General features: G+C 32.5%; 3 protein-coding genes across 4 annotated transcripts in view; 1 reads left to right on the forward strand and 2 right to left on the reverse strand.

Annotated features, from left to right (window-relative positions):
* N (neurogenic locus Notch protein) overlaps positions 1 to 9,058 on the forward strand; it is a 367,839-nt gene extending 358,781 nt beyond the window's left edge. For both annotated transcript variants that reach the window (XM_072530756.1, XM_072530757.1), the window contains one exon: positions 9 to 9,058. In XM_072530756.1, the coding sequence (XP_072386857.1) occupies positions 9 to 991 (983 nt within the window). In that variant the 3' untranslated portion in view covers positions 992 to 9,058. The remainder of the gene's footprint in view (positions 1 to 8) is intronic.
* A 4,542-nt stretch (positions 9,059 to 13,600) lies between these two features.
* On the reverse strand, positions 13,601 to 15,336 carry LOC140438540 (uncharacterized). Its single transcript, XM_072528199.1, has 2 exons — positions 15,015 to 15,336; positions 13,601 to 14,283 (listed from the first exon to the last, which is right to left on the reverse strand). Exons 1-2 carry the CDS (start codon positions 15,172 to 15,174, stop codon positions 13,700 to 13,702), a joined length of 744 nt encoding a protein of 247 aa, XP_072384300.1. The 5' UTR covers positions 15,175 to 15,336; the 3' UTR covers positions 13,601 to 13,699.
* A 534-nt stretch (positions 15,337 to 15,870) lies between these two features.
* On the reverse strand, positions 15,871 to 17,729 carry LOC140438541 (BRISC complex subunit FAM175B-like). Its single transcript, XM_072528200.1, has 3 exons — positions 17,531 to 17,729; positions 16,815 to 17,474; positions 15,871 to 16,285 (listed from the first exon to the last, which is right to left on the reverse strand). Exons 1-3 carry the CDS (start codon positions 17,612 to 17,614, stop codon positions 16,070 to 16,072), a joined length of 960 nt encoding a protein of 319 aa, XP_072384301.1. The 5' UTR covers positions 17,615 to 17,729; the 3' UTR covers positions 15,871 to 16,069.
* Between the last annotated feature and the right edge of the window lie 981 nt (positions 17,730 to 18,710).

The raw sequence follows: 18,710 nt of genomic DNA on the forward strand, positions 1-18,710 counted from the left end.
ATTTTTAGCTTCTCCCACTGGACATATGCTTCAGCAACCAACAGTGATAATACCCAAACGTCAAAAGTCCAAGAGGCCAAGCAAAGCCAATGGTCCTACGAGCCCTGAGAACGACGGTGGCATGATGACCGTTGGCAGCATCCGCAGGAAACCCAGCGTGAAGAAAAACAACAAAAAAGTCCAACAAGCCGAAATGGCGCAAAATATCGACTCAGTCAATTCTACGTTGAGCCCTGTGGAGTCTCCAATGACAAACCTGCCGAGTCCTTACGATGCTACTTCATTATATTCAAATATGAACTTACCCCAAGGCTTGGAAAGTCTCATGGCAAACAAACAGCCACCCAGTTATGAAGATGTTGTGAAGAACAATCTTGGGTTCGCTCTTGACAATTACGCTGCAACCTTCAGCTTGTTCCCAGACGCCATGATCATGCAACAGAGGCAGCTACAGGCGAATACCCTCAGTCCGCCATATTCCAACCAATCGCCGCCTCATTCCGTGCAATCTAACATGTCCTTGTCCCCTCAGGGATACAACGGGTCGCCGTCACCTGCCAAGACACGTCCATCTCTGCCCACAAGTCCCACTCATATGGCAGCGATGCGAGCGTCCACCAGAAGCCAGCAGCAAAAGCACGGTGGAGTTCCACAAGTGCAGAATCTACAAATGGGCTTCGATTTTAGCCAAACAGGCCTAGAACTTCCTATGACTTACACCGGCTTAGCTAACACTTCCCACGCAACTCAGGCTCAACTACAGCCTCAACAATACCAACAACAAAACTATTTTTTAACGCCTCCGTCACAGCACTCGGATCACCTGCTGCCCGAGACCTTCCCCACGCCGAGTCCGGAGAGCCCGGGGCACTGGTCTTCGAGTTCTCCGCGGTCCTGTAACTCCGACTGGTCGGAGAATATCGCCAGTCCTAACACTTACGTATCCTCGGGACACCAAACGAACAAAAATGCTGATCCCGTATACATTTAGAGGCGTTTTTGCATCGGAAATACGGCGAAATAGGATAATCTTTATATTAGCTCAACCAAAATGTTTTACAAGTTATCAAATTTTATATACGTTTTTATTAGTAATTGAAACAGTTTCGCTGTGTTTCTGGGTAAACTTTTTGGGGGCTGCGTTGTGATCTTGTTAATTTTTTAGGTAGGTTTTTATTTAGCACAAAATAGCAGGTTGCGTCCTTTTATAAAACAGAAAAAAAAGTAATTTTAACTAAATTAGTTCGTAACAAACTAGTACAATTTAACTAACATAATTTGACAACGTTCTTCTCACTTTTTCGGCATAATTATTCATAGAATGTATGACGTCTGTCTGATTGATTAAAATTACAAATGTTTGTACATTGTCAAGTGATTCCATTTCCAACCCTTGGGTCCCTTGCAACACTTATGCCTAAAAATTTTTATTATAAAATCGATAAACGTTTTATAAACATGACAGCCATGAGAAAACCGCTGAACACCTGATTTTTGAACATAAGAAAATTGCCTTTTCAAAATTATTGTCCCAGGAAGCACATAAAATTTTTTCACAATTTTGCTTACCTCAGATGTCCCTTTTAGTACCCTCAGATGCTTAAATGAGAAAGAACTTCAAATTAATATCTCGGTTTATCAATTTTTTAACTATGTGTACCATTTTTTATATTTTTCTACTATAATGACAGTATTTTTGGCACGTATGTCAGATATTTCAGGTATTTTTCAAACTTCTGCTTTTCTTGTATGAATTTATTTGTACTTGTAGTATATTTGTCTTGCTTTTTGACTTTTAATCTTCTATTGACTTTTCTAAATTCATTTAGTTATATCAACACTTTTTAATTTTTACTATTAGAAAAGTATCTTCCTAAATATTTTCCAGTATTTTCCATATTTATTTCTTTCTTGTGTAAGTCTATCTTTTATTAACATTTATTGAATTTATTTGCATTTTTCATTGTTTCCAACACTTTCTCTTAACTTCGTTATTCTGTTTTATCAATGTGATCTTTATGTCTTTATTTTTTACCATTAGAACAGTATTCTCGACGTTTCTAAGGGATTTAATATTTTTTTCACATTTTCTCCGTTTTCTACATTTGCCTAGACTGAAATTTGCATGTATTTAGGCAATATATGTGGTTTTTGTTCTAGTTTTGGACTGTATCATTTTACTTCTCCAATAGCACTTTTTCTTCGTGATTTTTTACTGTTACAAAAGTATCATCTGGAGATTTTTCTTCATTTTTTTCATAATTTTTTCTCTACTTAATTTTATCATTTATTTCAATATTTTTAATGAAGATCTAGGCGTCTTGTACTATAATTACCATTTTTCTGACTGTTCAATTAGTTATATTAACAAAATCTCTACTTTTTAAAATTCTTTTATCAGAACAGTATCATCAGCATACCTAAAATGTTGCACCTATTCTCGATAGTTTTTCCGTGTCTTACATGATTTTATTTTGAATTTTACATCTAAATACACATTGTTTGTGGGTTTTAAGTAATTTGGTTGTAGGTGCATCATTATCAAGTAACTTTTAAAGTCCACTGGTGCAAATAGTCATTATATACATCGAAAATAAAATTCCAACAGATTATTTTTAGTCACCCTTTGGTCGAACTTGATATTTTACTAGATTTTTGCACCAGCACTTCATCATTCCCATTTTTTCAAAAGTTTAACAAAGTTTAGTCGGTCAGATAGCCAAGCGGGCTGGGCGGCCGGCTCTCACTCGCTTCACTGCGAGTGGTTCAGTGGTTCGATTCCCAGCTCGGTGTACAGAAAACAAAAAGTCTAACGCAGCAGTTTAAAATTCTAAATGAATCTGCGGCTTAAACTAGAATATGCTGGTGTCTGATCGGCCTATGGTGGAGCAGTACGGCAAGAGATAAGGGCTTGCGGCTCAGTGATACTCTTCCATAGATCCCTACCCGAAGGGCGAGGCGCCTAAAAATACCGGGTATTTTTTTAGAACAGTATCCTCGACGTTTCTAAGAGATTTAATATATTTTTCATATTTTCCAAGAATTTACATGTATTTAGGCATTATGTGCTGTTTTTGTTCTAGTTTTGGACTTTATCATCTCATTTCTCCAAACAATATTTAGTACCGTCAGCACTTTTTCTTCGTGATTGTTTTTCTATTACAAAAGTATCATCTGAATATGTGTCTCCTTTTTTTCTTAATTTTTCTCGTCTTCTTGATTTTATTATTTATTTAAATATTTTTAATAAAGATCTAGGCGTTTTCCACTGTTATTACCACTTTTCTGACTGTTCAATTAGATATAATAACAAAATCTCTACATTTTAAAATTCTTTTACCATCAGAACAGCATCATCAACATATCTAGAGTGTTGCACCTATTCTCGATAGTTTTTTCATGTCTTAGATGATTTTATTTTGAATTTTACATCTAAACAAACATTGTTTGTAGGTTTTAAATAATTTAGTTGTGGGTGCACCATTATCAACTAGTTTTTAAAGTCCACTAATGCAAATAGTCATTATTACTCATTATATACATCGAAAATAAAATTCCAACAGATTATTTTTAGTCACTTTTTGGTCGAGCTTGAGATTTTACTAGATTTTTGCATTATCAATTCATGATTCCTATTTTTTAACTTACCTCTTCATTTTATAGAATCTTTCATACAATATTTAACAAAATTTAGTTTATTTCTTGACTGTACACTGCTTTTTTCTGTATTTTAACTTTGTTTTTTCGTTTTTCTCTCATACAAATCAAATATAAACAATTTCGAGCATGTTGCGCTCAATGATTATACAAAATTAAAGATTTTTCTGTGGTAAAGGACGCAGCCTTTTGTAACTTGTGGTCTCAGTAATATTATACAGATTGTACTCTATTTTAAAAACAATATTTATTTTTGTCAATCTTAGGCCGTATATTTTATTATAATATACAAAAAAAAATCAATCAATCCACTGTCGTGCCTTTGACGCGTTGTTACAAGTTAAAACATGTTTGTAATATTATATAGAATAGAAAGAATTCTATTTTGTACATATTTTAAGTAGCTATATTCTTGTTAGCATAGTTTTATAGACGAACTAGTTTTTTGTAACGTTTCAGAGACAAATCGTATGTGAAGAAAAATATTTTGTATCATATTTTATAATTTTCAGCAGATTTATAGGTATAGTATGTTTCAGCGTTTTTGACGTGGCCTTTAGCACAGCAAAAGCTTTTTGAACTGCCAATTTTCTCCCACGGAGAGATATATTGTACAACGTTGTGCACGGAACTTTGTTAAAACAGCTACAGATCTACTTTTTTATGTTCTTCTATGGATTTATGACAAATTTTCCGTAAAAAGTCTTCCTATTTATTTATTTTCCATGATGTGATGACACATACGTCAAAAACACTGAAATATTGTTTAAAATATGCAATATATTCAACACAGGGGTCAACGTTACTTACCAATCCACACACTGAGAGTTTAAAATCCATGAACTTAGGAGTCGCATATAAAGAATGATAAGACTTAAAAATGTCGTGGCGGACAAATTTTTCTGATCGATTTTCCTTTAAGTTGCTATAAAATATGTAAATTTGACATAAACAATATAAACTGCATCATAATTTTACGTCAAATTGTAATAATTGAATTGAGTTGAACAATTGAATTATTTAAAGTCAAGGCATTAACATATTTTACAGGAATTCAATACGCTTTATTACTCAAAATTTTTGTCTGTCAACATGTTCAAATATGTAAAAATATAATTATGTTCATTTTACGATTACTTGACGGTTTCAAACAAAAACGCCCGAATTTTTAGTCCTAAAAATACCGTGGCGGACAAATTTTTATAGCCAGAAAATTTATCGAAATAGTGACTTTTTCTTGGAGACAGTGTTAAAAGATAATAAATAAGTGGAAAAACAGGAAAATCTTGACGTGACAAAAATTGGGCATTTAGACGGTCGTGTACTCGTAATTGATGCTTCAAAATTTTTGTCCGCCAACATTTTCCTCAGCTTTTCCACTTATTTATTATCTTTTAACATTGTCTCCAAGAACAAAGTCACTTTTTTGGGGAGGAAAATTTTCCGGCTATAAAAATTTGTCCGTCACAGTATTCCTAGGTGTTAAAAGTGAGCCGTTTTTGTTTGAGACGTCGTTAAAAGCATCAAGTGATCATAAATATATTTTTACATATTTCATCATGTTTGCGGACAAAAATTTTGGGTAATTAAACGTGTCCAATTCCTGTAATATGTTGTTAATTCCCCGACTATAAATAATTCAATGATTAAAATCAATTTAATTTTCTCTTACCGGACAAAATACAAGTGAATTTTTGGCTGTCGGATACTTTAAATGCGTACAAGATTTCTAATTTTGTAGGGAGCGGCTTCAAAAACGTCCATTCGTTTTGTCCGACATGCATAATCATGTTTTAATACATTTGATAAGCATTCCTAGGAAAATTAAACTGCTGATAATAATTGGATCATTAATAGTCGGGAAAATTGATATATTAGGGTGTCCAACAGGGTTAATGTCCCACAATTTTTGTCCGTCAACATAGTCCTCCCGTTTTACATACTCTGTTCGCATTATTAATGATTGTCTCTCAATTGAAACTTTTCATAGCATCTCAAATGACAGTTACAAATTTTTCGGTCATAAAAAATTTGTCCGTCATGACATACTAAGCAATTTTCGAAATAAGAGCTGTTTTTTGTTCGGCTGTTAAAAAATAATAAATAAGTAGAAAAGCTGAGGAAAATATTGACGTGACAAAAATTGGGCATTTAGGCGGTCGTTGACGAAATTGATGCTCCAAAATTTTTATCCGCCAACATTTTTTTCAGCTTTTCCACTTATTTATTATCTTTTAACACTGTCTCCAAGAAAAAAGTCACTTTTTTCGGGAGGAAAATTTTCGGCTATAAAAATTTGTTCGTCACAGTATTTTTAAGTCTTAAAAGTGGGACGTTTTTGTTTGACACGTCGTTAAAAGCGTTAAGTGATCATATAATGAACATAAATATTTTTTTACATATTTGAACATGTTGACGGACAAAAATTTTGGGTAATTAAACTTGTCAAATTCCTGTAATGTTAATTCACCGACTATAAATAATTCAATGATTAAAATCAATTTAATTTTTTCAGGAAAGCTTACCGGACAAAATACAAGTAAATTTTTGGCTGTCGGATGCTTTAAATACGTACAAGATTTCTAATTTTGTAGGATGTGGCTTTAAAAACGCTCCATTCGTTTTTTCCGACATGTATAATCATGTTTTAATACATTTGATGAGCATTCCTAGGAAATTTAAACTTCTGATAATAATTGGATTATTAATAGTCGGGGAAATTAATATATTAGGGTGTCCAACACGCTTTATGTCCCAAAATTTTTGTCCGTCAACATAGTCCTCCCATTTTACATACTATGTTTACATTATTAATGATTGTCACTCAATTGACACTTTTCACAGCATCTCAAATGGACGTTTCAGATTTTTCGGCCATAAAAAATTTGTCCGTCACGGCATACTAAGCAATCTTCGAAATGAGAGCTGTTTTTTGTTCGATTCCTTAGATTTATAAACTGTAAACTGTGAATTATTTATCAACGGATGTGTTTTGACGGTTTTCTTAGATTTTTCATTGTTTAAATCTTAATTGTTCTTACCTTTACTATTTTGACTTGAATTTTTCAATATCTAAGTCTTAGTTGGTCTTATCTTTACGTACTGTTTTTTACTTAATTATTCAGTTCGGTTTATTCTTCCATTTCTTCTTTATTTGTACTACTAAGGCAGCATCGTTTAAGATTTTTCGAGTATTTTTTATAGTTTTTATTTTCCTGTGTAATATTTTCCTTGATATTTTTAATAAATATCTGAGCATTTTGCATTGTCATTATCATTTCATTATGCAATTCTACCGACACTATATTTTACTATTAGAACAGTAGGTATACTCAACATGTCTAAATTTCATGTATTTCTCATATTTCTTCTTTTCCCACATTTTCTATCTTGTAATTTGACAATAATTCCTGTTTTTGTCATAGTTTTGACTTTTTTACTCATCGTTTGATGTTTTTAATAAAGATCTGAGCATTTTTCATTGTTATTGCCACTTTTTGGCTTCATTATGCTGTTTTATTGACACAAATTTTGCTATTAGAACACTATCTTCAACATAACTAAGGGATTTTATGTATTTCTCATATTTTTTTCCTTTTTCTACAGTTTTTATCGTGTATTTGGGAAAAATTTCTTGTTTTTGTCCTACATTTGAACTTTAACCACCTTTTTACTTTTCTAAATTCATTATTTAGTTATGACAAATCGTTTTCTTCTTTATTTTTACTATTAAGACAGAATCATCGGTATTTCGAAGGTATTGAATTGATTTCTATATGCTCCTCATTATAATATTTTTACCTTCAAATGCCCTATTAAGGACTTACTGGGATATCATATATGACTTAGCACCTACAAATGATGGTTCAGGTAATTGTAGGTTTTCAGTAAATTTCCTAGACGATTTTATAATATACTTAAAATGATAATCTTATCAAACTGTTGTATAAAAAACTGCGGCGCCCTGAGCTAGATCGACAAACGATACGTTTTTTAAATGACCCCTGTTAAATATTATTTGTTTAATACACATACGATATTTTTGTACCAAAATCTGTTTTTTTTTTTGAGCAACCGGTCTCTCTTTTTTATTTTGTGTGTCATTAAGAACGGTTTATTAACATCTCGAAAGTCTGTGATTCCATTTTTGTAATTAACATGGTTTTGACAATAATTTTACGTAAATTAGTGATATTTTTGATAAAGAATTTTACAATAAAAGTGCGCACAACATTCCACACTACTGGATATTGGATATTTCAACAAATTTTATACGAAGAATTTACATATTTTCTCGAATTCTACATTAAATTTTTATAGGCTATCATTTATCACATATCAATTAAAATTGTGTATTTCACTGCCAATATTGTTAGTTGGAAACCTCAAATTAAGCTCACTTTTTTACCCTATGTGCCTCAAAAGTACTGCCTCGACGTAACTCCTAAAAATATTGAAAATTCGACAGTTTTATTTGAGTAAGTAATTTGGTCATAGCTTTTGAGACACACTGTATATTGATGGTAAATGATATTGACGGTTTAGGTCCACTAAGGACTAAATTTTTATAAAATGTTTTTATAATTTGTAAATACTTATTTTATTAATTTAATTGTTAATTTTAAAGAATTAAAGAATATGCCTTCTACAGGGTGTCACACAATTTTCGAAACGAGTGTACAGGTTTTCAGGAAATGTGTCAACCTTACTTTCCGGCATTCTGAAATGTTTTTACTTCATTATGTTCGGTTTCGTACTGGGGTCTTTTAATGTAGAGGAGTTATCACTCTTAAATTCTTAATATCGATGAACTAACGCCATTATTTGTTGTACTAGAGCTTTTGGAAGTATTTTGTGGTTCTTTATAGCTCTTTGAGTTTTTACATATCTGTCTACTTTTTCGTCTTAATTCCAAAGACTTTTTTACCAGCAGTAGCCTACCAATAAGTTTCTTTGATAACCCAAAATGTTTTTTTATTGAAGTATTAATACAAAACATTCCAGAACAATACTATTTGCATTCCACTGCTAATAATCAGTTAATTTGTGCCATTTAAACCTTTTTATTGCTACTAAATATTCTTTCTAACAACATTCCACTGTTTGGATTGGAAATGTACTATAGTTTTGAAATTTTGTGTGACAATCCATCATTCTGTGTATAGTCAAAAGCTAGTTGACTGTATATTTATATAATTTTTGACATAATGGATTATGATCGATGCAGTCAACTGGTTTTTTCTTGTAAAAAGTACTGATTAGTTATATTTATAGGTAAATATGGTTTTGACTATTGTTTGGCATATGTCGACAACATAGATGTCGACAGTTGCTGTTTTTCTTTAGTTTTAAGATCACATGCTTTGTACTATATGATTTTAAATAAATAGATTTTTATATAGTTTGTGGGTTTTACTTTCATCTAATTTCCTAACGACAGTGAAAAATAAATTGTTATTAACCTGAATCGTACACACAGACATTTTTTAATATCATCATCATCATAAGTGGTTCGATAATTCGTTGTGGATCTTGGCCTGCTCACAAAGAAGTCGCCACTCCTGTCGATTCCTGGCAACTTCCCTCCATCTTCTAACCCTTAGAATCTGTAGGTCTTTTTCCACATCATCAATTTATCTCCTTCGTGGTCGTCCTCTACTTCTTGTGCCCTCTGGATTTGAAAATATTAATCTCTTCGTGTAGTTGTGATCTGACATCCCAGCAATGTGTTCAGCTCATCCAAGTCTCTGCACTTTAACGAATTTCACAATATCTGGATCAGTTTATAACTGATATAGTAAAAGTTATATCTTCGACGCCATAGCCCATATTCATTTGCGGTCCCAAAAATCTTTCTAAGAATTTTTCTCTCAATAATACCAAGAAGTCTTTCATCATTCTGAGATAAGGTCCACGTTTTCACGTCCCCCATATATCAAAACTGGTCTTATTAAGGTCTTGTATATATTGAACTTTACTCCACGTTTTATACTTTTATTTTTTAAAGGTATGGTTGTTAATTTGAATTCTCTGTTGGATATTTCGGGAGTTTTAGAAACCAACGTATATTTGGTTTTGTCCTCGTTGACCAGAAGTCCTAATTCACTTGCCGCGTCCGCAAGCCTCGTAAAACACTGCACCATGTCTCTCATACTTCTGTCCACCATAACTATATCGTCAGCGAAAGCTAGAATTTGCGTCGATATATTAAAAATAGTTCCATTCATTCTAATATTTAATTGTCTGATTGCCTTTTCCAAGGCAATATTAAAGACACGCCAGCGCGTCTCCCTGTATTAGACCATTATTAATGCCAAAGAACGTAGACTTTTCTCCTTCAATTCTAACGCATGAGCTTACGTTTTGCATTTTTAGTTGGGTCAACTTAACTAATTTAGGTGAGATCCCAAAGTCTATCATTGCATTATATAATTGTACCGTTTGTAAATAAAACGAGCGGTTCTATTTTATATAAATATGTGGAAGTGTACAGCACGAAAATATCTTATCAACTCTACTTAACTCCTAGAAGGTATGCTTATATATAAAAGATATTATGTATTAGAAATATTCTGGCGTAATCCACCTCTAATTCGTTTGCTTGTCGGATCGAACTCTCCAGCGATCGACAGTTCCCGTCACTTCTAGAAGGACAGATCATCCTCTTCCCGGCCTGCAACCGTTATATGGTCTACGTAGAATGCATGTTCGTAACATAATGCATTGATATACACATTGTCATAGGCCGCTTTGAAGTCGACGAAGAGATGATGTGTATCTATGTTATATTCTAGTGACTTTTCTAGAATCTGTCTATGGGCTTGAATTTGGTGTGTAGTTGACTTTCCAGCAGTAAATCCGCATTGATATTGACCAACAATATCCTTTGTAATATTGAAATGATTACCCCAACGCAAAGATATATGTCTCTGGAGAAGAAATCGAACAGGTCAGGCAATTTAAATACTTGGGTTGTTTGCTGAACGAGGGTTGGGACCCCGAGAATGAAATAAAGAGCAGAGTGGAACAAGCCAGAAATGCTTTTTTGAGGCTTCGTAAGTTTCTGACTGATCGCAAATTGGACTTTAACCTCCGATACGAGATGCTTAAGTGTTACGTGTGGCCTGTTCTTTTGTACGGAATGGAAGCATGGACGTTAAAGGCCAGTTCCATTAACAAACTTGAAGTGTTTGAAATGTGGTGCCTGCGTCGAATGCTTAGAATATCATGGACGGACAGGGTCAGAAATGAGGAAGTACTCAGAAGAGCGGGCTTACAGGATAGGGAACTTTTTAGTTATGTAAAAAGTAAGAAGACTGCATACTTGCGACACATATTACGAGGAGAAAGATATACTTTTCAGCAACTGATACTCGAAGGGAAGATAGAGGGTAGGAGAGGTCTGGGACGTAAAAAAATGTCATGGCTGCGCAATATTCGACAATGGACAGGAATCCACAGCTATGAAATGCTTCGCAATGCCGCTAAAAACAGAATTATTTAATCCTGACTATTTAACATCTCACCTGACAAGACGATGTACGGTGGAAGCCTACGCAGAAATGCACGGCACCTGAAGAAGAAGAATCCTTTGTAAAATGTTTAAGTCATAATAATACATTGCCGACGATTTTATATTTTTTAAGATAGTCTACAAATAATATTCTACCTTACTAAGTACTATGTAAAAGGATCAATGTTTTAGTTGAATCCCCTTCTTCATGTGCCGTTTCCATCGTTTGAGGATAGAAGTTATGATGGCATCTTCAGCTGTAGAAGTACTTTTTTTCTATGCGTAAGTAGGTACTTCAAAGCCTATTCCTGTCTAGTTTCCCTCGTTTCTTCGTCAAATACCTCGTTTCTCTTATATTTTAACCCTTAATGATCAATTGAGGAATGTGGTGGTAATTACGTAGCAAATGACCTAAATTAGGTACTGATTTTTATTATTTTCTTCATTTTGAGTAGTTGTTTTTCTATATTTAATGTATAACTTCGTTTGCTTTTCGTGCAGTCCAAGAAATTTTTAAAATACTCCCCTACACCCACGTTTTAAATGATTCTAGCTTACTTAGATTCTTTATCTTTAGAGCTTTACAAGTTTTACTCTTAGTTTGGTATTGTGTGTATCGCAGAGTAAACCAACAGAAAAAGGGTAGAGAAGAAACATTATTATGATAGACAGGCCAAAGAAAGAGATGGGTTTTTCAGACTGAATGCTTATGAAAAACAGGGTCTGGGTGCTCGCAAAAATTATAAATAAACATGAGAGTCCCAAATACTGTGTATATTGTAAAGGATTCCCTATATTGTAAAGGATTTCGAAAATAATGAATATAGAAGAAACTCATTGTTTATAAAATCTCCACATCCTTTTAATACTCATACTGAATTTGATTCTAGTTTAGCATTGCCTGCTAGAGAATCTTATAAAAATATGTCTAATCATCACCTGGCATCACCAGACAAACTTGATAACAATTTCCATAATCACATTAACAGTTCAAGAGATAGAAGTGAAAGTGAGATTTAACCTCAAACTAGATTAGGTAGGAGAATAATTAAGCCTTCTAGATTTAGAGAGTAAAATGGGAGATTATGATTATGATATAGCATAGGTTGGCAGCACTAGAAGGTGAAGACAGGAATGTTATCAGTCAGTCAACAGGTTGACTATGTTATAAAAAGGTACATGTTGTCAAAGAGCACAAATAAAATATAAAAACCTTTATTTACATGTTCAATATACATAATAATACACTAAAAGTGTATTATATACAAATATTAGTACTTTATAAATACTATTGCATTTTTATAATGTAGTCAATATATTTTGGATAGTTTATTTGCATTATACTTAATACTAGCGCTACCTATTGTCAAATAGACAAAGTTTTGCGGTAAATTGATTACCGCATTGTTGCCAGAACTACAGTTTTTTCTATTAATAACGTACCGACATGCATTAAGCCTTAATAATAACAAGGACGACGTTTTTGGGGATTGTTCAATGTACCAATCAATAGCTATTTTAGCAATAATATATGCCGTCAAGATGGGCTCTATAGTCTTATCAATTGTCGTGAATAACAACGGAGTGTGGAGAAGACGATACAACAGTTATCGTAAAATATAATAAGATATGATGTCTGAGATGGATAGGGCATGTAATGTGGATGGAAAAAAATGGCCCAGCTAGAAAAACGCTCTTTGATAGACCCATTAGTCAGAGAAGGAGAGTTAGACTCAGAACAAGGTTCCTTGATAACATCGATGAAGACATGAGAAATATGAGAATACGTGATTGGCGGAGGAAGGCGATGGATAGGGACGACTGGAGGGAGAGACATTCTTGAGGATGCTATGACCCACACAGGCTAAAATAAGCTTCGCATTTATAAAACTGGATTTGATCTCTGCTGTTATGTCATAAACAGTGGGGTGGCTACAGTGGGTGACGCGAGTGGACGCCGGCCCAGTGATATGGATTAATCTATGAGAGTGCTGATTTTTTATCTTTGGTTTCTTGGACTTTGGAGACTGATTATTTTGAATTTTATATTTACAGATTTTGTTTCAACCCCAGCTTTGTTATTATTTTAAAAGTTAGTCTGTTCATGAACTTTTAGGACATACATTGCCACATTGGTATTTTATTTTTAATTTTACCGAGCTTTACAAATAAATAATAAGTTTTACTGGGAGAACTTTATAAGTTGCGACACCCCAAAATAACCAGAAGGGGCACCGAATGTTAGTTTATTACACTAAAATGATGGTTTTAGCAAAGAGTAGATTGAGATTTTGTTGTAGAATGTTGTTAAGCGGTTTTGTATAGGTAATAAAGTACACAGTTGTAGACGAATATTCGGATTTTATTTAAATAATAAAGAGAAATGGGGTACTGAAAATGGGCAGTGAAAAGAAAACACATTTTTGCTGATATAATTTTATTAATAAATACAATATAAATATAAATAATAACTTTTTTAATATAATTTCTAAAAATTCATGTAATATACGTTTACTATAGAGCACTACATCACGACGATGCGTCAGTGTGGTTGTAAATAAAATTTAATTCGGCATTACTAACCAAAGTCGAAATTTCCATCCTCAATTTAGCTTGGTCGCTCCAAGGAAGTTTTTTTACAATTTTCGCCATAGATTGGAAGAAAAGATCCGTTTCATCTACTTCATCTTGATTATTTCGTTCATTTACAGATTTCAGTAATGCCAACGATTCATCAGATTTTGTCGACATTTTCCTTTTTTTATCTTTCAAAATGTCTGTCACTACACTCTCTTCTTCGTTGTTACAATCCTCACTAAACTCACTTTTATAATGTTCGTCATAGATAATCTCTATATCTTTGTTTTCCCGAATAAACGTATTATCTTTATTGTCAGCTTGTTCTTCATCTACAAAATCAGCCTCATCTTGAATAAATTCAACGCCAACGAAATTCGTCGTTGATTTTCTTTGTACAGAAGGCATGCTATCCAAAAAGGTTAAGTGAGCAGATCTCTTCTTTGCTGCTTCTCCAATTGTACCACTTACAAGTTTTCCTCTTCGTCGAATATAATAATCACGTACGTACGCCCATCTTTTGCTGCAGTCAATACCTGTCAACAAGATATTTTATTAGAAATAAAATTACCTCCCATAAGAACTCTAGCTTACCCAAAGCATCCCAGAAAGTAAATAATAAAAAACATCGGGAGGAAATTGTTTACTACTAATGGAATAAAATACGAGACATATTATGTTTTCAATGATTTTTCTTAGTATCTACGCCACTGTTCAGAGAAACAACCAATACGTCATTGGAAACAACTAATTTTCAACTTATAACATTGTTGCCATTTTTTAGTTTTCTAGAGTATTCCAATTTTTTATTAGAAATTACGAGAAAAACAATGAATGGCCTTTTTTTTGGACAAATTTTATATAGAACGGACACTTTCTAAAGTCTAGCACGCCTATAAACGTATTGGTTCCGTCAACCTTCCAGTTTACATGTAAATTTGTTATAAGTAGAATCTACTGATATAAGTAGATAATATTAGTAGTTATCTACTATATAGTAGATAATATAACTTGTGTTTTTATTTTTCTCTACAACTGCCTGTTTCTACTTTTTTATGTTCTCGTATACTTCATGAAGAGTGTTGTGTGCCTAACTTTTAGTCCTTCTTAAAAATTTAATTTTCAGAGCATCATATTTATTCTGCATGATATTAAAAAGCTATAATACTTATATAACATTTAACATTATAAATTACTAAATAATATCGTGCTTATATCTTACTATCTAGTGATTATTTTTACCTATTCACTTATTTATTTCACATACCTGTTGTTTCAAGATGAGCACCAATTTCTTCCCATAAATTTTGTTTCAATTGACTTTTTCTGTAATCCTTGTGCTTTATATTATACAAAGCTTCATTTTTTCTTACATAATCAATCAAAATTTCGTCATTTTCAATAGTCCACATATAGTTTTTGTCCATTCTCTAATGTAAAAATGATCACCGCTACGGACAAAAAATACATTTAGAATTTTACGACTCCGTAATGGCGGCCGTAATGATTACTCTGCAACGCTATTTGACGTTGACGTTGAGAGAGAAAACAAATTTTATCGCTTCCTGTGGTCATTCCCTTCCACGTTACTGACGCTTCACGCTTCAAGGTATCACCGCTTTTCTATGAAGCCTAGGGCCATTTAGAGCATTGAACTTTCCGATCGTTCCCGAATATAGCCGAGGTACATATTTCATAGGCGGAGATTGTTTAAAAGTTAATAAGATTCTGAAACTGTTTTCTTGTGGCATGTCTTTAAAAAATGTGTTTGATGATTCGATTTCCACTCCGGAAATCAATTTCAAAAAAAGATTACTTAAAAATTGTGTTAAATGGTGTATAACTGCCAAAGTTGTTGATCTATCTGACTGATTTTTAATATATTGTTTACAAATTGCATATTAAATTTGATTACCTTATGAATCTTTGATCTTTGTTTTCCAAAGAGTTCTCCCTCTTTGTCTCTTCCATCCTTCCTTGTGGACCATCGGAAGCTTATGCGATGCGTTTCTCAGCAAAAAGTGTAACATTGCTGACTGACCAGGTCGATAGGAAATAGATTTTTCTTTTCCATTTTTTTTATAAACCCATGGAAAAATGTTGGAAAGGTGTAAAATAAAAGATTTAATAGTACTTAGTTGAAAATATATTGGTAACCATAGGTTAATAGTAACAAAAATAGTAATATTAGGTTTCAATGTTCAAAAAATCATTGTAGGATGAAAATAAATATGAAAAAAATGTTTTTGAAGGCTTATGTATAAGAAAACACACTGTACAAATCCCAAATATAAGAGCAATGAAACACCAAATTTTTTTCCATTACTCCTTGCTACCCCTTTTTCCTCTTCCTCTACCCCTTACTGCTGTTTGTTTTTTAACTGGTACATGTGCATTCACATCTGGAGAGGATTCAGCTTGAGAAGGTGCTTCAATGTATAACGGATCTTTTGAATTATTAGATGTTTGAGAATTATTTAAATGATCACCTGACCAATCATTAGCAGAATCCAAGGTTTCACTATTCTTCTTTTTCACCTTTGAGAAAAAAATATAGACATTATACACCAATACATATTATACATAAACATAAAGTTAAAATTAATGTATTTCTAATTGGCACACTAATTAAAAACTCATCTACACTATTTTGCAAATAGGTGTTTACTTTTACATCTATAAGAAGATTAACAATTAATGTTTTGAATACCATTTTTACTTAAATTTCCTGAATATATGTGTCAAAACCAAACTTTAAATTGCCAATGTCAAGACATAATTCAGCATGGTGAGAGGTGATTCCACTAAAAATTATTTTTATGTGAATCCCCAGTTTATCTCAATTATGATTTTCTTCAATCAATGGCTATATATAGTAATTAAGACCTGAGACTGAGAAGGAACACTATATTAAAGCAATAGGAAAGACACACTGTAAATTGTTTAATGAGTTTTCAAATTTTGCTTTTTTTAAAATCTAACCTCAAAATTATTTACTTTATGAATACATGCAAATAAATCATGAAGAAGTCCCTTTCATTAACTAATAATAATTGAATGAACAAACCTTTTTATAAATTTCCAACTGGCTAACCTCCTTCTCCAGTTCGTAAAGATATTTTTCAGATTCCGCTAAATCTGTCACCAATGTATCTATATGTTTCTGCAATGCATTCTGTATCTTATTAATAATAACCAGTCCTTGGGTGTTTCTCTTATCGATTTTTAAATCACCTAATATCTTTTTAAAAGTCTCTGAAGAGGTTTCTGAACTTTTATACATATTATTTGACTCACTTAGATTTGGTATGACTACAGGTATATTATCACATCCTAAGCTATTACAACGAACGAATATTTGTGAAAAAAGGTGAGTAGCAGCGTTATCTGATAGTTCTGTGGTAAGCAAACAACAGGTAAACATTTCTGGACTAATATCAAATAATTCCAGAAGTTGCCTGTGTATTATTCTGTCTCTAAGCGTTAGTTTTGTATTGGTGCCTTTTTGATATTTGTACCAAGCCACGACCTTGCTGAACTGATTTCCTAAAAACTCTCGAACTTTATCTTTGTTGATTTTACCAGTGCCATTATAAAAATAATGAGTTTGGGGGAATGGCACCACCGAGTTTATTTTGATTATTTTGCTTATATTAACCTGTTGTTGATCGCTATCTGTTATCGTTTTGGTTTCCTTCTTGATAAGTTCTCCAAGTAAAAATCCCTCCTATAAAAATAATCATAAGATAATTTAGAATGATAATAAAAATATTTCTCAATTACCTGATGAAATCGCGATTTAGTATTTTCGTAGAGCAAAAATGAAAAGGCTGGACCAGAAAGAGACACAGAAGTAGGTGTATACATCTTTTAGTACAAAATATTATTCCATTAAACAAAAATACTTCAACATTTACAAGTGATTAAAAAACATAAGCAAAAAAATCAACTGACAAACGAAGGCTCAACCAACTGACAACTCTACCACCACAGCACACTTTCACCTAGCAGTGCCAGTCCCATGTTAACGGAATAAAACGACGATTTGTGCATCGCCTAGTGCCAGGGTGCATAACTATATATAAACATGGCGGTAAATTCCAAAGACAGGTAAAGTAAAATTACCTAGGATTGTAAACTCATATTTGCTCATTTAGGTTTTCTTGTTAGGTTCTTGTCTTGTTTTCTTATGTAGAGGTTTTATTTATTTTCCATTACATTAAAATGCCAAAGTGGTTAAAAAATTATAGAATAAAATTTAGAATAAAATCTTTATTTATAAAAATGTTACAAGAAATGTTATATGTGTTATAAGAAATATTAATAATACAAGCCAAGTGTAGTATAATTTAGTGTTCTAAATTGTTGTGATAAGAACTTATCAGTATGTCAGTATTTAAATAATTGTTTTGTTATTCTAATGTCAAGTTTTATGTGAATACAAGTCTTCGTCTTCTTACCCAACCAGTGAACCAACAAGTGGTAAAAACCATTGTACAATGAACACATGTGTTCCATGTGCATACACATTATGTTCTATGTGTAAAAACATGTATTTTATGTGAAAATATGAAAATTGTTATAGTTTCTGTTGCAGCATTCTAATTTAGGGCTCTTAACAGCATTCACCCATTTATCAAACATATCTATATAATTTCGTGGACTTGGAAAACGGTATTGTTTGCTAGTAGTATCCATGTAATCTGAAACACATCTTTTTTGGTCAGTTCTTCATGTTCTACTGTTATTCCATGTAATGTGTTCGATTTCATAATTAAAATTGTCAAATTGTAATCAAAAATTGTCTAAAATTGTATCTGTTTGCATTATTTATGAAAAAAAAAACAATAAAAATTTGTTTTGTTTTATTTGACTTCGACTGACTTTGAACTTTGAATATAATTATGATTAATATATAAAATTATACATAATTATAAAAGTACATAAAGTGACAACGAACAAC

The sequence above is a fragment of the Diabrotica undecimpunctata genome, chromosome 4 (genome assembly GCF_040954645.1).
Source record: "Diabrotica undecimpunctata isolate CICGRU chromosome 4, icDiaUnde3, whole genome shotgun sequence".
Lineage (NCBI taxonomy): Eukaryota > Metazoa > Arthropoda > Insecta > Coleoptera > Chrysomelidae > Diabrotica > Diabrotica undecimpunctata.

Coding starts and splice junctions, on each gene's coding strand:
- LOC140438540 (XM_072528199.1), bottom strand. CDS start 15,174: ATGGACAAAAACTATATGTGGACTATTGAAAATGACGAAATTTTGATT. Junction 14,284..15,014: donor TGCTCATCTTGAAACAACAG/GTATGTGAAATA, acceptor TCTTGTTGACAG/GTATTGACTGCAGCAAAAGA.
- LOC140438541 (XM_072528200.1), bottom strand. CDS start 17,614: ATGTATACACCTACTTCTGTGTCTCTTTCTGGTCCAGCCTTTTCATTT. Junction 17,475..17,530: donor CTAAATCGCGATTTCATCAG/GTAATTGAGAAA, acceptor TTATTTTTATAG/GAGGGATTTTTACTTGGAGA. Junction 16,286..16,814: donor AGTTGGAAATTTATAAAAAG/GTTTGTTCATTC, acceptor TTTTTCTCAAAG/GTGAAAAAGAAGAATAGTGA.